General features: G+C 37.6%; 1 protein-coding gene across 3 annotated transcripts; it reads left to right on the top strand.

Annotated features, from left to right (window-relative positions):
• The first annotated feature begins 6,506 nt into the window (after positions 1 to 6,506).
• sertad4 (SERTA domain containing 4) lies at positions 6,507 to 25,716 on the top strand. 3 transcript variants are annotated; one of them, XM_048205316.1, is made up of 4 exons: positions 6,507 to 7,466; positions 20,217 to 20,385; positions 20,570 to 20,697; positions 23,885 to 25,716. In XM_048205316.1, exons 2-4 carry the CDS (start codon positions 20,232 to 20,234, stop codon positions 24,626 to 24,628), a joined length of 1,026 nt encoding a protein of 341 aa, XP_048061273.1. In that variant the 5' UTR covers positions 6,507 to 7,466; positions 20,217 to 20,231; the 3' UTR covers positions 24,629 to 25,716. The 3 variants fall into 3 exon arrangements, with proteins under 3 accessions (XP_048061273.1, XP_048061270.1, XP_048061272.1); XM_048205313.1 differs by having other exon boundaries at positions 23,882 to 25,716; XM_048205315.1 differs by lacking the exon at positions 6,507 to 7,466 and adding an exon at positions 10,360 to 11,162 and having other exon boundaries at positions 23,882 to 25,716.
• The last annotated feature ends 163 nt before the right edge of the window (positions 25,717 to 25,879 follow it).

Below are 25,879 nucleotides of genomic sequence, written 5' to 3'. Positions count from 1 at the left end.
TCTCATTTGTTTAAAAGACTTCTGAAGAACAGGCGAATCTCAACATAATTATGTACGCCCCCAATATTTGCATATGCCAGCCCATGTTCCCAACATTATGAAAGGCATTAGACAAGGGCAGCCAGTATTAACGTCTGGATGTGCAAAGCTGAATCATCAGACTAGGTAAGCAAGCAAGGACAACAGTGAAAAATGGCAGAAGGAGCAATAATAACTGACATGATCCATGATATCATGATATTTTTAATGATATTTGTAAATTGTCTGTCTAAATGTTTCGTTAGCATGTTGCTAATGTACTGTTAAATGTGGTTAAAGTTACCATCGTTTATTACTGTATTCACGGAGACAAGACTGTCGTTATTTTCATTTTTAAACACTTGCAGTCTGTATAATGCATAAACACAACTTCATTCTTTATAAATCTCTCCAACAGTGTGTAATGTTAGCTTTAGCCACAGAGCACCATCAAACTCATACAGAATCAAATGTAAACATCCAAATAAATACTGTACTTACGCGATTAGACATGCTGCATGATGAACACTTTGTAAAGTTCCATTTTGAGGGTTATATTAGCTGTGTGAACTTTGTTTATGCTGTTCAAGGCAAGCGCGAGCTCCGTGGGCGGAGAGCACGAGAATTTAAAGGGGCCGCAACGTAAATAGGCTCATATTTAATGATGCCCCAAAATAGGCAGTTAAAAAAATTAATTTAAAAAAAAATCTATGGGGTATTTTGAGCTGAAACTTCACAGACACATTCAGGGGACACCTTAGACTTATATTACATCTTGTAAAAAAACGTTCTACGGCACCTTTAAAGGGATAGAGTTTCTATACTATTGAATATTTTGTTGTCATTTATGCACTCTCGTGTTGTTCTAACCTTGTATTATTCTATGAAACAGATATTAGGCAGAATGTTCAAGATGCACTTTTTCGCTTCTGTGTCAGAATATGACTTCTGTGCTGTTTTCCAAGTGCTTTCAAGAATATATATGGAACTTATATGGTAGTTTGGATGGAACAGACCAAAATTTAAGTCATTGTTCACTGATAATCATCCCTCTGTCAGAGCTCATCATGTGTAGAAGTGCCCATTTTTTTTTTATTGAATAAAAGCACAAATAACATTTGAGAGTTCTGACAGAAGGGAAGATTATCAGTGAATATTGGCTTAAATTATGAACTGTTCCACACACAAATCTATCATACACTATCATTCAAAAGTTTGGGGTAGTTATGATTTATACATATATATATATATATATATATATATATATATATATATATATATATATATGTGTGTGTGTGTGTGTGTGTGTGTGTGTGTGTGTATATATATATGTGTGTATATATATATATATATATATATATATATATATGTGTGTGTGTGTGTGTGTGTGTGTGTGTATATATATATATATATATATATATATATATATATATATATATATATATATATATATATGTGTGTGTGTGTGTGTGTATATATATATATGTATATATGTGTGTTTTTGAATGAAGTCTCTTATGCTCACCAAGGCTGTAAGAATTTGATCAAAAATACAGTAAAAACAGTAATATTGTGAAATATTATTACAGTTTAAAAGAATTTTAATATATTTTAAAATGTAATTTATTACGTGATAAAGGGCCATACTCTGAAAAAACTCCGAAACCAGAAGTAGTGTATTTGGCACAGAAATCCAACTCGTGTTTTGAAACTTTGGCCATGTTTAGCATGAGAATGCAACTCTTTAACAGTGTAACTAAGTCAGAATGCAGAAGTCAGAATGCTTTTATATTTTTGTAGGAACTGTGATGGATTGTTTCAGGGTTCGAATAGAAAGTTTAAAAAAAAAAATGCATTTATTTTAAATAGATTTTGTTGTATCAATGCAAATTATTTGCTGTAACTTTTGATCAACTTAATGTATCTTTGCTGAGTAAAAGTATTAATTTCTTAAAACAAATCTAAAAAAAATACTGACCCCCCCAAACTTTTACAATAGTGTATTTCTTTAAAAGACTTGGAATATAGAACATATGGCATTTAAATTGTCTTTTTTGTTTGTTTATTTTTTTGTTTTTGTCCTTTTTTGGATCATGGTGAATCACTATCTGCTTTCATCATAATAGAATGTCCAAGCTGTTATTTTGTATAAAATATCATATATATAGTTCGGGAAGAACACATTCAAATGATCGATCCATCAGCATGAGATGAGGCCAATCTATATATATATATATATATATATATATATAGGCGGGTTCCTATCACAGCCAATGATATGGGGGGAGTACTCTGGGTTCAGGCCAAATACCGAGCTTGGAGCCCTGATTATTTGTAAGTGTGAACTTGTAAATTAACTGAAAAGCAAAAAAATAGATCTGGGGTTTAAACAACATGAGACTGAATAAGTAATGACAGCATTTTCATTTTACTAGGAACTAGACAATGTATAATTCTTATTCTGGAATTCTCAAACTACTTTAGCCTGAACAGACACTGGTATGCAAAGCAAACGCTCTGCTGATCTATCTGAGGTGTCTTTAAGGACAGTCGTGTCTTTACAGCTTTGACAGATGAAACAGCATTTTCTCTTCTAATGTTTAATGTGTGTGAATGAGTCCTACCAGTGCCTGATAAAAACTCACAGCTGTCACAGCTCCTCTCCCATAAGGCTTTCCGATGCTGTATGTGAGAAGAAGACAGACTAGTGATGGTCATTTTAGGAACCCATCTTATTCTGAACTCAGTGACAGGAGTTCTGTTCGATTTACAGAACCAATAAACACCAGCATAAAAAATGTTTTAGGATTTATTGCACAAGAAGCATAGCACACTCTCCCTGTGCTCTCTATGTATCCCAACATGATTCAGGTGTAACATGCCACTGACACCTTCAACTTTCACAAGGTGTGTTCCAACTAAAACCAGTTTTAAACATTCTATACATGTTCTGAACATTGTGTATATGTTTATATTTCCTGATTCTTTTTATTTTGCTGTTTCACTTTACTCTCAAAATGCTTTAAATGAATTGCCTATATACCCACCGATTCAGTCGGTGCCTTACTTTTCTCTGGAGAACGTTTTTATGATGTTTTTGAAATGTTGCAGCGTTGCTACAGCGATGTTGTGTCACCTTGTGTATTCATACTTCTGTACAACCTCTGTAATTTGATTTGTAAATGAAGTCTTACACGATGACACATTAAAAAGATAAATTTGTATGTGAATCTGTTTTGAAAAGAAACACATCTGCTAATAGTCTTTGTCTGCCTGTTTTATTATGTGTGATTCCCTCAGGTAGACCAGAATTTCATTTTTAGGTTTTAGTCAGTCTTGATTTACAGTGTCTTATGAAAATCGATGAGCATGACTTAGTTATAGTACAAGTTATGCTTGGACACACTACTTAATCTTAAAGGTTTTTTTTTTTTTTACAATTTCTAGAACACATTTTTAATACTTAGTTCACATTTTCAAAATATATTTCAGTGTGGTATTACTGTAGAAATTTAGCAAATTGTTGTCATTCGGTTTTGTATTCTGTTAGGTTTAGAACTTAAAGCTGTAGTCTGTAAGTTTTGCCTCTTTGTCGCCATCTCTGTTTGAAACCTGCAATTGTAGTTATTTGCGGAATTATCATCTTTATGTGGGTTGTGTATCAGCGCGACGACTCAGCGCGGATGAATCTAATGTTTGCTGTCAGTCACCACATCGGTGTGGATACTGTACTTTGGAATCACAGATTCGACGTCTTGGAAGTATGACCAAAATATGAATTTTTCACCAGAAAATGTCACCTGAACAAATAAGTAATATGTCTGCCACTTTTGTTCTGACAAACTGAGAAAAAAGCATTACAATAAATCGCGCTGCCAATGGTGATCTAACGATTGCTTAGCTTGGATCACGCCAAACCTTGCAAATTATTATTATTATTGTTATACTTTGTTCTCAAATTGTTAATGTTAACAACGTTAGTATTGCGTGACTATGTGTATTTGGTGTGTATTAGCGTTACCTGTAGATTTCAGTTTCTGTAGCCACAGTCCGAAGTCTTTTGCTTTTGACTACGGGTGAATCTCCAGTTGTCACTGATTATTGGACCTTTCTGGATTACAATCCGCCATCAAAATAAGTTTTTAATTATTCCAGCTGCTGTGAGAAAAGGTTTTAAATGATCCGCTGCCGGCAGCATCCTCCACATGCCATATAGCCTACTATCTGGGACTCCTTCTTTATGTAAACAGACATGACGTAATGATGCAAAGACAGCTGCATGTTTGAATTTTCCGTGGAAACCCACCAGTACCACTCCAATTAGAAAACATTTCAAGCTTCCCGTTGTGAATCGGGTTAAGGAAATTTGAAACACTGGCTGGTTATGTACTTGATTTTGATTAAATTGATTTTGAAATTAATTTTTAACCAAAAAAAGTTACGGAGTGCAGCTTTAAGTTTAATAGTTTTGAACAGAGTATGTAAACATGCAAATTGGCCTGTAGGTGCATAGAGTTTTGGCAGTGGTTGTGTAGAAAACAATGAATGCAATTTGAAAGTAGTCATTGAATGTATTTTCTGCCTTAAATGATCCACAATTTAGCCCACGTAGACTGATTTTGTTCTCGCTGTGTGAAAAGTTTTGAAAATGTGACCTAAGTATTGAGAAATTGTTCCTACCAATTGTTAAAAATCTATTTTCTTTCTTCTATATAATAGCAGTGGAATACATGAAATAGCAAATAGACGTTTGGGAATTATGTAGCAAAAGAAATCATAGCAAATTTTTATTTTTCATATTTTTTTATTTTTATATTTAGTGTAAGAGGACAACAGGAAAAACAAAGGGAAGAACTACACCACCATGTGGTGCAATGTTACATACAGCATGTGAGCAAAAATTCAGCTGTCCATGACTAAAACCTTTCTGTTGATTAACAGTTTTGGAAACGTTAGTGTCAAAGACAAATTGCTATCAGCAACAGATTATGAAATTCTGTGGCTGAGTTTACAAAAGGACACTTTTCTAAGCTTTTTGATTTAAGAGGGCAACTGTTTTACCTCTTACACACTTACATTTACTATCATACCAATACATTCATGTACCTCTCCTTTCATATGCACTTTGGATGCTCATAAATAAGTAGACGTGACACGTCAAAACCCTACTAAGTGCTTGTCTGAGTGAGGGGAGTGTGTTTGGTAGGGGCCATTAAACTTTCAGTTTTATCCTGAGGGAAAGAGCTCTCTTCATGGACAGCAGCTCCCTACAAGTCAATATTTATTCCTGCAGCTTGGCTGGAGTGAATAAAGAGCGATTTGAACTCTGTGACCTTACTACTATAATGTAGCAGAAACCAAAACATGCTGTCAGATCAAGAGTTTAGAGCGTGAATAGTCATAAAAACAAGTATATGTGTCTAAAGATTATTCCTAAATCAAAAAGCATCCTCTACTGCTGAAATAAATACTGACCTAAACGCTTGAGGTACTGACACAGAGCCAATAGATGGCACTATTGTTGATGGTCATTTTAACTTTAAAAGTTTCCCAAACCATGAACTTTAAAGTTTTATTTTTAGATGTACAAATGTCAGATAAAAATAGGGTATACCAAAAAAAAAAAAATATATATATATATATAAAGACAAGGCATATGTATGCAACAATTAAATGTACAATGGCTAATAAATTAATTATCGCCTGCTCAATGTACAGTAATTTTGCAGATTAGGCAAATGTTTTTAAAATATTTACTTTCTTAAATATGGCCTTGTTTGTTACAATCCATTCACCTTTACTACGTATACTAAAGGACAGGGAGATTCACTAAAGTGCTGGTACAGTAAACCACAATGCATGTTTTCCATTTATTAAAAAGATGCTGTTTCTCTCTGAAGCCCCCAGTCACCTGGAAAAGTACTTCAACACAGGGCTGCTTTTCACACAAGAAAATAAATTACGGACTCTGGCACAGAAGTGTATGTCTGCTTCTAACTAGAAACAGGGTGTGTTTTTTGGAGCCTGGAGTCAGTTAAAGGGAAACTGAGCAAGAAAAAAGCTTTTGTGTGTCTCTGTGTGTGTCTTGTTCTTAAGGGTTACACACACACAAAAAAAAAATCCTCAAAAATATAGTAAAATAAATAAAATAATGATAAAAATAATAAAATAAATACATACATACTTAAACCTAAAAATGACAAAAATCTAAACTTGCCAAATGAGTCTGTAAAGGGTTGGTGTTCTAAAAAAAAAAAAAAGTCTTCAAAAATATAGTAAAACTTCTCAAAACTGACTTGTAATGATGGTCATCTGTAATAATTAAAATAATATTAATAATAATAACAAATAAATACAAATAGCCTATATAAAAATAACAAAAAAAATTAAAATTCTAGTGGGTCAATATATGATTAGTGGCTATAATCAGCTAATGTAAAGACATTCTGTGTGTGTGTGTGTGTGTGTGTGTGTGTGTGTGTGTGTGTGTGTGTGTGTGTGTGTGTGTGTGTGTGTGTGTGTGAGAGAGAGAAAGAGAGAAATATGAGAACCATATTTCTGAAAATGTCCTCAAAATACAGTAAAACCTTCAAAACATACTGCTGGTCTTCATCTTAAAAAAAAAAAAACAGGCAAAATCATGGGAAATCTATGGGAGAGCTTTACACTATTGTACAAGTTTGTGCGTGTGAGAAGGCAGAGAGTGATGGAAAGGATTTGTATCTCAGCCAAAGAACCAAAAATCGGCACGACTTGGCGTTCACTCCACCTCTTCTATAGGGAACACCGGAGAAAAACGCTCAGGAGCGCGGCTGGAAAATATGGACCGCCGCTCCTGAAAAGGGAAATGTCTTACAGATGATTGGCCCCGTGCCCGCCCGCTCCACTTATGCTGCGCGCTCCCGGGCGCAAGTTAACGCAGCTCCTCCGACCAAAACCAGACACACACACACACACAAAAACCACCGGGGAAGCATTGCTGCTGGGACAGGACGAGACTGATCCTGAGCAAAAAAAAAAAAAAAAAAAAGCTGCTGTTTATTCCGAGGAATGGGGCGACGCTGCTCGTGTCCACTGACGATAACAAGCCCAGTTCAAAGCAAACACTGCAACGTCGCACCGTCTGCCGGTGAGGTCACTGTGGCACAAAGCAGAGCGACCTGCGCGGACACGCAGCGGAGATTCCGTCACATCACGGGGGCTTTGTTCGCGCGCTGATTGACTGCTTGGCTTTGGATGATACATTTTCCGTCGAACCCTATCAGTTATTGTAAGCCAGCGAGCCTCGCTCTGATGGATCGTGGATAAGTTGTTATTGATGAACCCAGCGGGACTACAGAAGCGGAACCCAGAGGAGAAAACCAGAGCGCGTCCATAACGACACATCTGATTACGCTTCATATATATATAACAACACATCTTTGACTTTGCCATCACCATAGTTAAAGGTAAGCCAGAGCAATATCTACTGAACATATTCACACACTGATCGGTTAGTAGAGTTCCGCGCCACCAGCCTCCGGAGGCAGACAGATATGGCACAGTGCCAACACAGATGAACTACACTTATGATCTCTGAAGTGTTACAACTATTTCTTTCAAGCACACTAGACTACACACAGTTTACTGCGTTATGGGAAGTTGTAGTAAGGAAATATTAGCCTGAATGTATAACTATATATTGACTATAAGAATGCAGAAGGCAAAGTGTGTGCATTACGTCTTGTAAACACGTTTGCTTACACTAGTTCATATAAATGGTCCTAAATTCTTTTTTTTTTTTTTAAGTATTTTTAAAATATTTATATCTATAATAGTATAGGCTATATATTTTGCCAAATAAATGATGTATTACAGATGAACCAAAGTCTTTATTCTTTCATTTTTTAATTATGGTTTGTAACATTTACTACAATTATACTTTGAATCTCTAAAGAAGCTAATAACAGTGGTCACACACACACACACAGTGTTCCTTTCGCACATTAAAACACTTAAGCTGTGTGTGTGTGTGTGTGTGTGTGTGTGTGTGTGTGTGTGTGTGTGTGTGTGTGTATGTTTTAAGGGCAGGGTGCCAGAATTCTGTTACTGCTTGATTCCCTTAGAAGGAGATGAAGTGTACGAGATGAAAGCACAATACCTTTATAGATGGATGCAGAGTGTGTACATTGTCCTCGTGAATGTTGCACAGGAAAATTGTGCATTGGTGTCTGCGTAGTGTAAGGCAATTGCACATCTATGTGTGTAAGGCTGTTGTTGTTGTTGTGCAAGAGAGAGAGAGAGAGACGCTATTGTGCGTGGCTGAGATGGTATTTGTGTGCGAGTGGGATTATTTCTTTCTTCATTATCAGCAATGGGTTCACAGCGATGGCTGTGGCATCTGTTCCTGGTGCCGGGGGGCAGGAGTGTGTGTGTTTGTGTGCATGTGGGTATTCCCCCTGAGATCACTGTGCCAGTTTAAGAGTGTCTGGCACACTGCCACGCATTGATCCCTCGATCTACAGCAGGCACAAAGGAAAACCCACGCAATCGTTTACCGCCTGTGGTTCTCATCAGTCCATTCCAGTCATTTGTGTCTGGGCACAGTGAGGATTTACTTCAAGAGACTTCTGAGGAGTCTGCGGGCTGCTCATAATCATCTAAAACTTTAACCAGGGCAGTTTCAGAAAACTGTGGTTTGGGAGGGACACGGCACATCCTGTGTTGATCATTTTCCTGTCAAACTGACTCATTCAAAGGCTCACCTCATTCAAACACCCACAATATAAACTGTAGATCAACATTAGATACTGAATGTGGTGAAAACTGTACTGTCATCAAATTATGTACAAACACATGCTCCACAGGTTTTTGGATAGTCGAGCTACACTCTTCATCTCTATGTCCACGTATATATACACAACTCATTACACCACCATTCAAAAGTTTGGGGTGAGTAAGATTTTTTTTTTTTTTTTCTAATTAATACTTTTATTCAGCAAGGACACATTACATTGATCAAAAGTGACAAAGCCATTTATAATGTTACAAAATATTTCTTTTTCAAATGAATCCTGTTCTATTCAAACTTTCTATTCATTAATGAATGCTGAAAAAAATGTATCATGGTTCACACAAAAATATTAAAGGGGTGGTTGATTATGAGGGTTAGTTCACCCAAAAAATGAAAATTCTGTCATTTATTACTCACCCTCATGCCGTTCCACACCCGTAAGACCTTCGTTCATCTTCAGAACACAAATTAAGATATTTTTGATGAAATCCGATGACTCAGTGAGGCCTTCATAGGGAGCAATGACACTTCCTCTCTCAAGATCCATTAATGTTTAAATCAGTTCATGTGAGTACAGTAGTTCAATATTAATATTATAAAGCGACGAGAATATTTTTGGTGCGCCAAAAAAACAAAATAACGACTTATTTAGTGATGGCCGATTTCAAAACACTGCTTCAGGAAGCTTCGGAGCATGATTCAGATCACGTGTCAAGCTGCCAACGGCTGAAATCACATGACTTTGGCGCTCCGAACAGCAGATTCGATACACTGATTCATTTATGCGCCGAAGCTTCCTGAAGCATTGTTTTGAAATCAGCCATCACTAAATAAGTCATTATTTTGTTTTTTTTGGCGCACCAAAAATATTCTCGTCGCTTTATAATATTAATATTGAACCACTGTACTCACATGAACTGATTTAAATATGTTTTTTAGTACCTTTATGGATCTTGAGAGAGGAAATGTCATTGCTCCCTATGAAGGCCTCACGGAGCCATCGGATTTCAACTAAGATATCTTAATTTGTGTTCCTAAGATTAACGAAGGTCTTACGGGTGTGGAACGACATGAGGGTGAGTAATAAATGACAGAATTTTCATTTTTGGGTGAACTAACCCTTTAAGGACTACAACAAACGGCTGGTAGGGACTACAACAAGCTTCTTCCTGGATTAGTGACATCACAAACCCCAAAATTGACATAAACCCTGCCCCCGATACCACGTAACAAAGGGGGCGAGGCCATGTTGGGCTGCTTTAGAGAAGAGGAAAAGTTGTTGTAGTAGAGTGTTGTAACCATGCAGTCATTTTACGCCGGACTGCTTCACAAACAAGGGTCAATTCATTGCTGGATTTGCACAAAAGATTAACATGACAGCACATTCTAGTCGATGAGTTGAATCAGCTCCACAGCAATTACATCAATTTATCCATTAACCATTCAGAAACGTCCAGTTGCATTGTAAAAGGCTCTCCATCAGTGTCCGACTCCGGTTTGAACAATGTAAGGCTGAACACCATTGCTGAGAATCGACATTTTGGCTGCGTGAGATTCTCCAGCTTTGTTGTTGTTGCGCAACAGATGCATGAGCTGTTAAAGCTCCACCCTCTTCTAAAAAGGGGTCCGGGAGCAGCAGCTCATTTGCATTTAAAGGAACACACTTAAATGATTAGAATTCAAGTATGCTTTGGAGTACAGACCTTAGTTTGGTCTGGTGTTTGGTGTTTTAAAGAAGATACCCAGCAGATTTCTAGCTGAAGTGAAAGCACACAAAATTAAAGTATGAAAAACAGATGTAATGTTCTAAACATTTTATATTTCATTTAAAATTTATATTTTATCAAATAAATTTGACTGTAAAATTGCTATCAAATGAAAGCCATATGTCTAACCACGTTCTGTTCCAAATTTGAAGTTGATAACACAAAAATCAAAGCTCCTATTAGATTTTGTTTAGACACTACCAAAAATAGCCACCGGGTGTCAGCGACATTCTATATTCCATTCTATAGACCTTATGTAGCCCCGCCCCTTTTCAGCGCTGCGCTCGTTGTCTTTTGACTTCCGGCTTGTATTTCCACAGCGATCTTGTATTTATGAATGAACTGCTCATTTTAAAATCTTCCCGGTCTACTGACATTTGTTAAGACATCTGCTTTAAACATAACAATGCTCATGATAACTTTCATTGACTCTACAACAGGTAAATCCACATCACCAGTTAATTATTCTTATTTCCATAGAAATATACAGGGCTACCGCAAAACCGGAAGTTCAAAGACAATATTCTAAAGATGGCGGCGCGCTTGTTTCTCTGGAAAATAAGGTCTATTGCACGAGTTCCGCCAGTAGTGGACACTCCTGCAACGTAAGCATAAAAGTTACTGTTTCCATTGTAATGCAACATGCAATTTCAAAATGGTTTCACTGGCTGAATCTTAAGCTTTCAAATGCTACCTAATTTATGATGATTACTAAAATATGGCAATAAATAAAAAGAGCGTGAAGTGGCCCACTGGTGGTCCGGTGACAATTAAGGAATTATAAACAGTACGATAGAAAACGTACTTTAAATTGTAATGAGATTTTACAATATTACTGTTTTTACTGTATTTTTGATCAAATAAATGCAGCCTTGGTGAGTATGAGAGATTCTTTTAATCATTGCAGAATTTATGCATGTTTGACGATATATGTTTAACGATACTGATAATGCTAAATTAAACAATGCATTCCTGTTTTGAATATTGTGCGAGTTCATAAGACAAAATCAGTAAACACTCATACACTTTCAATTGGCAAAACCTCACTAAATTTGCTGTTCGAACACAAATCACAGTCATCACGCAAAAAACAAATCAGAGCCCACCTTGATGTAAATATCACACTCATTTAAACGATGGATGATGTGATTACCCTTCCCCTTTGAGTACACACAGAGCACGTGCTGCCCTCCCTCTGTCTCAAACACACACATACACACTGCCTCAGGCTCTGACTCTTAACAGCAGGGATGCATGGGTAGCCAGAACATTCCTTCAGCACTGATGTGGCGTTGTGTCAACACGATCATGTTACAGCAGTAACCTCACACACACATATGCTCACACATGGCTTTTGGCCGGAGTTGATATAATTTTGCTCTTATTTTACCTGTCTAACACTGTTACACTCTTCGCTTGCAGTGCAGACATGGTGTAACTTTTTTTCTCTCTTACTCTGAGTTGGATGTAACCTAGACAAGCTGAGCAGCCACAGAGCTTTTGGCAGGCGGGAAGGGTGTTCCTACTTCTCTTTTTCTTTTTCTTTTCCCTCCATTTTTTTTCTCATTTCCCCCCACTCTTTCTTTGAATGTGTGTGCCAGACATGTTTGGATGGATGTTTTACGTCCTCGACTGGGTGTTGCCTACATTTTCTGTCTGTGTGTGTGAGAATTAAAGAGACTACCTAATGACCTAGATTACAGTCTGCAGGATGTGTTCAGATCCCCAATGCAACATTTCGATTCTTAAATAAACCTCCTCTGTCTCGCTGATAGATTCAGGTCATGGAAAGCTTTAACCCAAACTGTTGAATGGAAGTCCTGCACCCTGAAGAGGACACATATGGTTTAAATGCTTCCAGCACCCAGACAGAAAGCAGTTTCTGAGCAGATGAATGATAGTTCCTGGAGAGCTGTGTAAGTGTATGTAACAGCCTTATGGTTGGCAAAATCTCGCTATGGTCTTTTCACCTTATGGTACATTGGGGCGTCTCCGCAGCAGGGTGTGTTTCACACGTTACTGTGTGACTCTTTGTGGATTCTGCATGTGCGTGCATGAATTAATTAAGTAGTTCATGTTTTTCTAAACCTGTTGACAGTTTTTCTAATATCCTATATGACAAACTTCAAAAAAGCACAGTGAAAGTATCAAACTGGTTTGTTCTAAGTCTTCTGAAGCCAGAATTTCTTTAATGTTATACATTATCTCACAAAAAGTGAGTAGACCCCTCACATTTCAGCAACCATTTTATTATATATTCTCAAGGGACAATACTATAGAAATGAAAATCGGATATACTTTATAGTAGACAATGTGCAGCTTGTATAGCAGTATAGATTTACTGTCCTCTGAAAATAACTCAACGTACAGCCATTATTGTCTAAATAACTGGCAACAAAAGTGAGTACAAAGTAAGTGAACATTTCAAAACTGTGTCCAAAGTGCCAATATTTTGTATGAGCAGCATTGTTATCTAGCACTGCCTTAATCCTCCTGGGCATGGAATTCACCAGAGCTGCACAGGTTGTTGCTGGGATCCTCTTCCATTTCTCCATAATGACATCACGGAGCTGCTGGATGTTAGACACATGGCGCTTCTCCACCTTCCGCTTGAGGATGTCCCGCAGATGCTCAATAGGGTTCAGGTCTGGCCACTCCATCACCTTCAGCTTCCTCAGCAAGGCAGTTGTCATCTTATCGGTTTGTTTGGGGTCATTATCATGCTGTTCAGCCCAGTTTCTGAAGGGAGGACATCATGTTCTGCTTCAGAATGTCACAGTACATGTTGGAATCCATGTTTCCCTCAATGAACCGCAGCTCCCCAGTACCAGCAGCACTGATGCAGCCTCAGACCATGATGCTAGCACCACCATGCTTGACTGTTGGCAAGACACAATTTTCTTGGTACTCCTCACCAGGGCGTCGCCACACATGCTGGACACCATCTGAGCCAAACAAGTTTATCTTAATCTCATCAGACCACAGGACATGGTTCCAGTAATTCATGCTCTTGGACAGGTTGTCTTCAGCAAACTGTTTGCGGGCTTTCTTGTGAGCCAGCTTCAGAAGAGGCTTCCTTCTGGGACGACAGCCATGCAAACTGCCTTGTTGCAGTGTGCGGCGTATGGTCTGAGCACTGACAAGCTGACCTTCCGCTTCTGCAACCTCTAAAGCAATCCTGGCAGCACTCATGCATCTGTTTTTTGAAGCCAGCTTCTGCACCTGATGCACAGCACAAGGTCTCAACTTCTTTGATTCAACTTCTTTGGCCTGTTCCGAGTGGAACCCGTCTTGGAAAACCTCTCTCTTACCCCTTTTCCACCAAGGCAGTTTGAGTGCTGGTTCGGAGCCAGAGCCTAGTTTCAAATCAGTTCTTTGTCTTTCAACACACAAAGCACCAGCTCCGAACCAGGAAAAGTGGTTCGTAAGTAGCACCAAAACATTGCTGGGCTAGAAGTAAGAACCGGTCAGGGGCTGGGGGCGGGGTTACCGTGACCAACAAGAAACTTGAGACCGACATTTTGGAAATAGAAGCTAATCGAGCTAATAGCAGCTCGATTGTAACCTCCGTTTATATACAAATTACAGCGAGCCGTGTTTGGATGCCGATGTAGGTTCGCAAAGCCATGAGCATCAACAGTAGTGAAACATCCGCGATTGTTGATAGAAGGCTTGTTCGAGATGCATCGGAGCAGGACCGTCTGGATTCGCAGGAGTGTTTGTAGAGCATACGACTCCTTGTGCTTTTGGATCGTTCTCGCGGAGCTTTGATGTCATGCGCTGATCGCTTTGCGGGAAGCTGATGCATCTCGAACAAGCCTGGTGTGTTTGTGTTTGGCGCTGCGGCGCTATAGCTTTGCTGTGAGTTAGTTGAACCACCGTCAGTTGAACCAACTTCGAACTGGCACTAGCACTAGCTCTGAACGAGCACCCGGTTCGTGCTGGTGGAAAGGGGTAGTCTATGACCCTGGCCACTGTGCTGTAACTCAGTTTCATGGTGTTACCTAGGCCATCTTTGTGGAGAGCAACAACTCTAATTCTCAAATATTCAGAGAGTTCTTTGCCATGAGGTGCCATGTTGAACATCCAGTGTTCAGTATGAGAGAATTGTACTCAAAGCACCAAATTTTAACTGCTCTAATACAAGATCCACACATTTGTATGGTCCTGTCAAGCAGACAAAAACATGAACATGATGAATAGGACGTGGCTTTGCATGGTTAAACAACATACAACTGTTATCACTTAGGGTGTACTCACTTTTGTTGCCAGCTATTTTGACAATAATGGCTGTATGTTAAGTTATTTTCAGAGGACAGTAAATCTACACTGCACATTGACTACTCTAAAATATATCCAAGTTTCATTTCTATAGTATTGTCCCTTGAGAAGATATACTAAAATGGTTGCTGAAATGTGAGGGGTTTATTCACTTTTGTGAGATATTGTATGCACTTGGTATGTATTTTTCATTCAGAATATGGTTCTCACTAGAAAGTCATCAATTCACATCAGAAATTGTTGCCTCGTTAAACTGTACACAATTTCACCTCCATATTTTCTCATAAATTACATCTTTGAACTTGAGTGTTTATATCAGTTACTCATGTTTCTCATAAATCATGGGTCTGTTTCTGGGTCAGGCTGTGTGGGCAGACTGCGGTGTTGATGATGACTCTCTAGCTCTGTGCATGTGCCAGTGAGCCTCTGCCACACAGACCAAGAACAAGTTTGTGGTCAACTTTCGCTGGAGTTCTTGAATGATCTGTCAGTCTGGTGTTCCAGAGAGCAGAGCAGGATATGAGCTGATGCCTGAAGTTCTCCTTGTAACCTAACTGTGCAGTGTTTTCTTTTCTTTCTGTCTGTTCTGGCTCTCTTTCTGGCTTACTTTCTACTGACAAGGCATTTTGGAAATCGTTTAAATAATTTCAAAGGAATACATTTTCTGGAAGACTAAACACCCAGTAAGACTATTGTTCTTAATAAGCGTATGTCCCCAGAAGTTAGCTAAATCTGAAAAAAAACTATATTTGGGGGCATTAGAGGATGTTCTCAAGTGAACATTTTTATACATCATTTAATAAATTTTAGTAAAATTTTATAATTATTTATATAAATGCAAGTACTTATTTAAACAATAATTATAATTAAATATATATTACCATTCATAGGTTTGTGGTTAGTAAGATTTAAAAAAAAAAAAAAAAAAAAAAACGTTTATTCAGCAAGGATGCATTAAATTGATCAGAAGTGGCAGCAAAGAGATTTATAATGTTACAAAAGATTTGTATTTCAAATAAATGCTGTTTTTTTTTCTTCAACTGGGTATTCAAAGAATCCTGTAAAAACGTATCAAAAAAATGTGAAGCAGCACAATCGTTTTCAACGTTGATCATAATAAGAAATGTTTTTTGAGCACTAAATCAGAATTCTTAAAGGGTTAGTTCACCCAAAAATTAAACTTCTGTCATTAATTACTCACCCTCATGTCGTTCAAAACCCTTAAGACCTTCGTTCATCTTCAGAACACAAATTAAGATATTTTTGATGAAATCCAAAAGGTATCTGAATTTAACCACCATTTTCAAGGTCCAGAAAGGTACTAAAGACATTGTTAAAACCATCAATGTGACTGCAGTGGCTCAACCTTAATTTTATGAAGTGACGAGAATACTTTTTGTGTGCAAAAACAAAACAAAAATAACAACTTTATTCAGCAATATCTTTTCTTCTGTGTCATTCTCATAACACTGTTTATGTTCAGCACTTCCAGGTTCTAGAACGCCGGCTCAGTATTGGCTTATGCTGATCACATGAGCAGCACGACGCATGCGTGTGATGCTGACGCATCTTAATATTGTTGAATAATGTCATTATTTTTGTTTTGTTTTTGCACACAAAAAGTATTCTTGTCGCTTCATAACATTAAGGTTGAACCACTGCAGTCACGTCAACATATTTATCAGTGTCTTTAGTACCTTTCCGGACCTTGAAAGTGGTGGTAAAACTGGAAGAGCCAGAGAGCTCATGGATTTCATCAAAAATATCTTATTTTGTGTTCCAAAGATGAAAGAAGGTGTGGAACAACATGAGGGTGAGTAATTAATGACAGAATTTTCATTTTTGGGTAAACTATCCCTTTAAATGATTTCTGAAGGATCATGTGACACTGGAGTAATGGCTGATAAAAAAACAGTTTTTTATTAAATAAATTTGAGATTTTTAATCAATTAAATGCAGACCCCAAACTTTTGAAAAGCAGTAATAATATATGTAGTATGTACCCATTTGACAGTTAAGTAAATGTGTGAGTGAGCTTTACCAGCTTTTTATGACCCAGTAAAGAGCATCATGAGCTTTGGATCTTGCGGTTTTAGTGAGTTAAGCCAAAAACTACATTACCTCAATGGAAACCTGCAATTGTGGTTCTTGCATATAGGAAAAACCACAATGGCACAACTGAAAGCTTATCCCTTACATGATTCCAGTTTGGATCACTCATTCTTTCTTTCTTTCACTCTCTCTGTCTGGTTTTAGCATCAACTGTGTTTTATAATTTGTAGTTTTAGCATCTCCTGAGCTTCACAGTTCTAGTGCACACTTCCTTCTGTACCCTGTGATATTTGTGTATGTGTGCGTGTATGACTGATGAGGTGCAAATCCAACAGATCCAGCACCTTTTTATGTTTTCTTCACATGAAAAGGCAAGTGGAAGAGATGGAGAGAGAGAGTGTATAAAAGCACAAAACGAGCAGAGAGACAAAGACAGACAGACAGCTTGTGTGTGTGTGTGTGTGTGTGTGTGTGTGTGTGTGTGTGTGTGTGTGTGTGTGTGTGTGTGTGTGTGTGTGTGTTTGAGCAAGCTCTGCTTCTTTGTCAGCTCTCTGTCTTCTAAAGCGTAAATTCAAAGCAGAGTTGTGGGCGGAATGAGAAACAGGTAACGACAGTACGAGGGAAAGGAGGAGAGCGGGATCTGCTCTGATTAAACATGTCTCTCTCACATGAGCTCAGTGCGATCCAAACCCTGCGGACACAGACTAAAAAGAAGACGGGTTATTACAGCCGAATAAAACTTACTGCAAGAGGAACATTGCTTTTGTCTGTGTGCATGCAAAAAAAAGACATTTTGTGAGATTTTTACCATTTCAGTTTTACAGACTTACTTTTTATTTACTTATTTAAACAGCAGTCGATTTAATTTGTTAATTTAGTGCAATTAAATTAAATTAAAAAAATAAACCTTAACCTAATTTTTTCATGTCCACTAACCCATTTCATAATAAGGAGCTGTTAACACATAACGTTTTTTTTTTTTTTTTTTTTTTACTTTAAAGTGTGTTAAAAGGTAGAAAAACAACAAAAAGCATTGCATTGGGCAAAGACTCAGATGGAATGCAAGACAAGTTTCTTGTATAAATCTACCTCAGACAATGATCAATGATATGGAAATAAAACTGACACTTTTTGTGTTTATGGCAATGCCTTTTTCTTAAATGTTTTACATTAAATGTTTTTAAGCGATGTTAATCGATTGACAGCCCTAATAGTTACAAATAAATATTGTTTGTTGCCATGTGAGAATTGTGTATGGTGATACAGAACAGCCTGCATGGCGTAACAGCAGTTCAATATGTGCCAACTGAACTCTCTACATGAGACTAATAGTGTGTGTGTGTGTGTGTGTGTGTGTGTGTGTGTGAAATTGTCAGTGAAGATTAATGACCTTTGTAGAAGCAGTCATCCAGAACTTTTCCTCTCTCTCTCTCTCTCTCTCTCTCTTTCTCTCTCTCTCATTTTGTCACTGTGTGTGTGGTAGAACAGAGAACAAAATGATTAAAGAGAGATCACACAAACAGATACCTTCCTTGTCTTAGTAGCTTTTATTGAATCGTGTTCTCTCTCTATGTCGTTATCGGAGAGTTTGAGATTGTATGTTTGTGTGGTTTTGATCTATTAGCTGTTTTAAAGGTTCTCGGTGTGTTTTTCAAATTCCATGTTAGTACAATCTTCAAAGATAGAGGAAATAACTAAAGAATGTGAAGTAGCACAGTGTTGTTGAGAGGTTGCTTTCTTTAAAAGGGTCATAATGAGGATTCAAATTTTCCCTGATCTTTTGAGATAAAAGAGTTCATTGTACTATGAAAATATACTGTAACATACAGTATTACCTTTCAGAACTCAAAACCTGCTCCCCAGTGAAAAATAAAAAACATGAATTGATACTAAGATGCAAGAAACAATTTTTTTTATTATAAAACTCTGATTTATCATTTCAATTAAATCTCAACAGTATTGTTTTGCAAAGCTGACATAAATATAATACAAGCTTTGCAAAGAGGTTGTTTTTTACGGAAGAGGATTAGGGCCAAGCAATAATAAAAAAATAAAACTTCTCGAGATTAAAGTTGTTAAATTACGAGAAAAAACTTGTTACATTTCGAGAAAAAGGTCGAGATAAAATGTTGAGAATAAACTCATTAAATTACAATAAAAAAGCCGAGATAAAATGTTGAGAATAAACTCATTAACTTACGAGAAAAAACTCGTTAAATTTCAAGAAAAAAGTCGAGATAAAATGTTGAGAATAAACTCGTTAAATTACGAGAAAAAAACTAGTTAAATTTCGAGAAAAAAGTCGAGATAAAATGTTGAGAATAAACTCATTAAATTACGAGAAAAAACTCGTTAAATTTCAAGAAAAAAGTCGAGATAAAATGTTGAGAATAAACTCGTTAAATTACGAGAAAAAAACTTGTTAAATTTCGAGAAAAAAGTCGAGATAAAATGTTGAGAATAAAGTCATTAAATTACGAGAAAAAAGTCCTTAAATTACGAGAACAAATTCGTTAAATTACGAATTTGTTCTCATAATTTAACAACTTTTTTCTTGTAATTTAATGACTTTATTCTCAACATTTTATCTCAACTTTTTTCTCAATTTTTTTCTCGTAATTTAACGAGTTTATTCTCAACATTTTATCTCGACTTTTTTCTTGAAATTTAACAAGTTTTTTCTCGTAATTTAACGAGTTTATTCTCAACATTTTATTTAGACTTTTTTCTCAAAATTTAACAAGTTTTTTCTCTAAATTTAACAACTTTAATCTCGAGATGGTTTTATTTTTTTATTATTGCTTGGCCCTAATCCTCTTCCGTAGTTTTTGAAGGATTGGACAGTTTTAAAAATGTAAAACTAATTATGACTTTAAAAAACATTTTCACTAGAATTAAACTTTACAAATAAGTTGGCCTCTGGTAAAAATAAATAAATAAAAACATTTAGGATATGACCCATTTTACAAACATAGTGAATACGGTCATGCTGAATAATAATATTCAGACTATTAAAGTGATAGTTCATCAATTCTGTCATCAATTACTTGCCCATATGTGATTCCAAACCTGCAGGACATTCTTTCTTCTGTGGAACATATTTCAAACAATATTTCAACTTTCACTGTACAGAAAAAAAAATAAAAAATACCGATATCTTCTTTTGTGCTCCATAGAAGAAAAAAGAAAGTAATACAGGTTTGGAATGACATGAATGTGAGCAAATGATGACAGAATTTACATTTGTGAGAGAACTATCCCTTTAACATTGTGATTTCATTACATGATGTTTTTTTTAGAATTATCTATGTGTGTTTGTTGTTTAGAACTGAAGTGAAACCATGGCTTTGGTCTTATCAATGAACCCCTTTTGTGAACCTGAAGCTGAAGCACTGCCGTCAATCTACCAACCGATCTGGGAATCTGAACACTGCAGTAAAAGCTGTGTCTCCACCCCCTCACCACCAGGGGGTGACACCCAAGGCCTCAGAGAAGGTTTGAAACTAATCACATTTCTGAAAAACAGACTACTATGAACAGATGGTGCTCATGATGCTCTGTTCCAAATAGACGTTTCAAAATCCAGTTTTGAAACTAAAACAGACCAAAAATTCTCTTCATTCCAATCTTTGATCTAAAAGACAGAGCCTATTAATGAGCCTTCCCATTTTGTCTCCAGAGCCCCATTACAGACGAGCTCCTGATCATGTGATGGATCGTGTAGCCATGTCACGGATCTCTTATTTCAAGAGGAAGTTTGTGGAGGATGAAGAACCTGTACTGAGCTTCAGGAGTTACTGTCACACTGTGAGTCTACAGAATTCTGCATATTTCTACACAACACATCATATTCCTGCTTTTCACTTTAGTAATTCATAAAATTATATGATTGACTATGCACAATTTGGCATTACTATTATAGAAGCTGTATACACAAGGGTTATTAAAGTTTGGATATTTGGATTAAATTTTTTATGTATTGTAAAGGGGTGGTCACACTAGTCAAATTTCGATCAATTGTCTGTTGTCAATAGTGTAGTTATGTATGAAGCACAACTCACATAGAAGTCACTTTCAAACCAAGCAGTTTTCTTTTGGTTAACACAGAGAATTTGCATGACCAATTTGAACCCATTGCAAAATCTGCATGTGGAAATCTTTCGGCAGCGACTATTTACACCAAGTGTTTTAGCAATAGATTTTATTAGCAATAGATGCTACTTACACCAAGTGCAAATAGCCGTAGATGCTATTTATACTAAGTAAATATAGAAATATATTCTATTTGCACTAATTGACAATAGCAGCATTTCCTTAGAAATATGCTATTTACACTAGGTGAAAATAGCGATAGATTCTATTTATACCATGTAAAATAGCAGTTCTTTGAGTAAATAGTTATCAGATGCTATCTATACTTTATATTAACAGATACTATTTGCACCTCAGTATTTTTGTACATTAGCAGCATGCAGTGTAAATGATTATGTTTATTAAAATTATTAAATGGATGCTGCCTTATTGGGAGAATAAAAACCCTCCCTACAACTTCCCCTAACCCTACCCAATAAACACTTATTATTAAACAATCATTTGCAGTTTATTTCCACTTTTAGAACACTACGGGGATGACATTTTCAAAAATGAAAAATTAAATGTTTATATTCAAAAGGCGGATTCGAAAACGCGTCGATCGCGTTAAAAGCCAGGTCTGCAAGCCTTACTCTCTACTGCAGCTCCACTAAAAACGTTGAATTCTGCGCGTCTTTTTTAAAACTTGAGTGGCCCAACCAGACATTGGTAGGCGGAGCTAGTCTAAATAGCGTTTGCCAACAAGGGACGCTATTTGCACTTAGTGTAAATAGACACTCCAAGATCTTTCACCTACAAATTGTGTGGATTCCTACTGGAATCTTGAAAAGGGTCTCGATCTGCTTCCAAACAAACTCTGGTGCGGTTCAAAAAAATCTTTCACCTACCAATTGTGTGGATTCCTACTGGAATCCTGAAAAGGGTCTCGATCTGCTTCCAAACAAACTCTGGTGCGGTTCAAATTAAATATGAACACAGCACAGACCAAAGACATCTAAATGAACTAAAAACAGGACTTGATGTCACAAAATGCAACCCTAAAAAAGTGCTCAAGCATACCTTTTTTTTCTCGTCATAGGAGCTACGTTGCATATTACAGTTCGATACAAGCGTCAGAAACGCAGTCTTCTTGCAGCAGATCTTCGTTTGTGTGCAACAGAGGGATTCCTGACCACGTTTTGACTCCTTTACACGTTTTATAAACTCTTCACAAGTTCTTAGCTCATAAAAATAAAAACATGTCAAACTAAGGTTGTGTTCACACTTGTAGTTCGGTTCTCTTGGTTCATTTGGTCCGGACCGAAATAGAAAATGATACATTTAGTCCTGGTTCACTTAGTGTTCACACTGTCATTTTTAAGACTGAACATTACAATGCAAAACAAAAACAAAACAGCTTTTATTTTGCGATGGAACTTACCGAATATCCAAAACAGAATAAATGCGCTTGTGTGTGTAAATATGATGGTATTTTTAGAAATACGGTACCACCGTTTTAGGTTTTACGGGACAGTACTTAGGCCGTGTGTCCACCAAAGCGTTTTTAGCCAGCTGAAAACGCTAGGCGCTCTGCTGAAAACGCTAGGCGCTCTGCTGAAAACGCCCGTCTGTGAGCGCTTGAGAGCGCTTCTGCAGCGCAGCGTTTTTTTCTGTTGAGACGCTTTGTTGCTATGATACGGAATATCCGCGGCACTGTTACTTATAACTGATTTTGCAGGTAATTTGTTTCAGACTTAAAATGTTGACACAAAGTAGAATTACTTGCTATGTATGTTCGGAGACCAGCAGCAATACAGCAAGAATGTTTGACAGTTGGTCGGTGTTGTATTTGTCCCGCCCCTCCTCCACTCTGATTGGACGGCTGGCTAAAAAGTGACACTGACGAGCGCAGCGTTTTACTCAAAGTTGAACATTCATCAACTCGAGGCGACCAAGCAGTAAAAAACGCCGAGCTCTCAGCGCTTGAGCGTGAAAAAGACGCTCAGCGCCTCGTTACGCTCCTGGCGTTCCCATTGAAAACAATTGAAAAAGTACGCTAGCAGCTGGAAAAAACGCTCTGGTGGACACACGGCCTAAGGCAAAATGGATGAGAAATTAATATTGCTGGTCTCCGAACATACATAGCAAGTAATTCCACATTGTGTGAACATTTTTAGTCTGAGACAAATTACCTGCAAAATCAGTTATAAGTAACAGTGCCGCGGATATTCCGTATCATAGCAACAAAGCGTCTCAACGGAAAAAAACGCTGCGCTGCAGAAGCGCTCTCAAGCGCTCTCTTTAAGCAGAGCGCCTAAGTGAACCAGGACTAAATGTATCATTTTCTATTTGGGTCCGGACCAAAAGAACCAAGAGAACCGAACTACAAGTGTGAACACAACCTTAGTTTGACATGTTTTTTGGTCAACTCAAATTTCAGCTATTAGAAAGCTATATGAAAATAAAAAAGATAAAGTCATAGTCTCAGTCATTTTAAATTAGTTTCTGCTCATAGAACACTTTTATGTAGATATTTAGTCCCATTTCATTGAACGGTTATATTTTATGCACTGCTAGTTTTTATAGTTTTTTATAATAATAGTTTTTCCCTAATTTAGTGTATATCACTTTATGGCACTGCATACCTCTGCGAACAAACATTTCACCCCATCTTGCCTTTTATTTGATCCTCACAACACAATGAATCATACAGGCAGGGGCGTAGTTTGTGGGGGGGATGAGGGGGAGGTAACCCCCCCAATATTCAAAGCCATCAGTTACAACCCCCCCAATATAATACAACCATACCAACGTTCAACCCCCCCCCAAAGTTGAAACCAAATCTACGCCCTTGCATACAGGTTACCTTGATAACTGATCTTACCTCATTTGTGAATGCTCATAGTGTCTTCTGGTCCAGCAGGTGTCACCAGTCCTGGAGGAGCGTGCTCACATTCTTCGTCTCTCTCTCGAGAAGCTGCGTTTCATGGATGACCCCGAGTCCTTCTTGCGGCGGTCTGTGCTCATAAACAACCTTCTCCGCCGTCTCAGAAATGAAATTCTCCTCCAGAGCGACTGGTGTTTCCCATCGGGTCAGACAACCATACCATGTCCCCTCCAAACCCCAGCCACAAATACACCTCTTCCACCTCCTGCCCCGCAGCCCTGCATGACGCCGCCCGGGCCGTATCGCAAACGACTGCGTCTGTTGAGGAGGGAAGGGCAAGAGTGCGTCCCAGCTTGCTGCTGTTTATACGCAGCCGGCCGTTATCTCCAGCTCCCCCTGTCTGTGTATGAACGGGATGTATACTCCAACTCTCACCCTTCTTCATCATCATCATCATCATCATCATCATCGCCGTCGTCGTCATCAGTTAGATTTCCACAGCTGCTGGAGGAGGAGGAGGAGGATGAGGAGGACAGTGATGAAGAAGAGGACTCTGTGTGTCCTATGGTGGCACTGTGTCAAGCAGAAACCAGAGAGCAGAACAGGACGTGGGATGGTCTCCGGCCGCAGAGCCACAGGGATGACAAGACCCTGGAGAAAAAGAGAGAAAAGGGGAAAGAGAGGGTTAGAGGAGGGGAGGTTTCACAGCGGTGGCTTTCAGACGCAATAGGTGCTGGACACCATGGGGCCCTCGCTAGGGCTCACGTGAGGGGAAAATAACAAATGAACACTTGCTGTGGAAACGAAAGATGAAACTGGTTTCCAGCAGACGTATAGATCAATTATACAAACCAGAATATCAATGGTCAATGATTTTAGAATTTTTATGTACTTTTTATACTTCTGGATTACACAACACCACAAATCAAAGGGGACAGCAATCTCACATATTGCTCCGTCTCTTGTGAAAACTACCATACTGTGCCTTAAAGGGTTAGTTCACCCAAAAATGAAAATTATCCCACAATTTACTCAAAGCTTGGAAGAGACAGAATATTTTTTAATATAACTCTGATTGTGTTTGACTGAAAGAATAAAGTCATATACACCTAGGATGGCCTGATGATGAGTAAATTATGGGATAATTTTCATTTTTGGGTGAACTAACCCTTTAAATGTTCTTGTTTAAACTTTTGCTGTGTTTGTGGATATTTGTGACTGAACCACAGAGACAGACACCATGTCAAGTGAAAAAGAAAGATTCAGAATTAGTAAAAAAAAAAAAAAAAAAAAGACAATAATAATAATAAAATGTTCGAAATTTATTTTTTTTAATATCATAGGCACTTGAGAAATGCATGACATGGTTGCTCTCCATGATGATCATCACGTTTCCATGCAGTGGATTTTAGCCAGAATGCATGAGGCCCTGAAGGTGGCCATCATTTTTAGAACAATCATATTCCCTTTAGCACCCAGGCATATACATATTCAGGAGACAAAAACATCCCAATTGACTATCACAGATACAGATACCTCAGTGTCCGTGTTAATCTGTTGTCTTGAGGTTCACTTATTTAAGTGATTCTTGGTACGAATGAGAGGATCTTCATTCACTATCAAAGTTTTTATTTTCATGCACTTTTTTTATATTGGTTGTTTATGCATTTTATCTACATTTATTTTTTAATTCTAAAAACACATAATGGGAGACCCTCAGACAAGAGCAGAACTTATACCGGCAACAAAGCTGGTAGGAAATCAAATCAAATCTTAAACATTGTTCGGGTTTGATTGTGTGTGTTTTATTTTTTTGTGAAATGTGTTAAGAATAAAGGAATGATCCCGAGCCCACAGTGTTCCCTTTATCTCCTTGTGATGTGATTATATCTGGCACACAGCTTATTTCTTTGGATTCACACACACACACATTTTCTCTCACTCATTCTCTCTCTTATTACTCTTGCTGTCACCTTTTCACTTCCTTCCTCTCTTCTCCATTATCACTATGGAAACAATGTTTACTGGAAG

The sequence above is a fragment of the Megalobrama amblycephala genome, linkage group LG10, assembly GCF_018812025.1.
Source record: "Megalobrama amblycephala isolate DHTTF-2021 linkage group LG10, ASM1881202v1, whole genome shotgun sequence".
NCBI classification, from domain to species: Eukaryota; Metazoa; Chordata; class Actinopteri; order Cypriniformes; family Xenocyprididae; genus Megalobrama; species Megalobrama amblycephala.
Note: the sequence above shows the minus strand (reverse complement) of the source record. Positions and strands in the feature narration are given on the sequence as shown.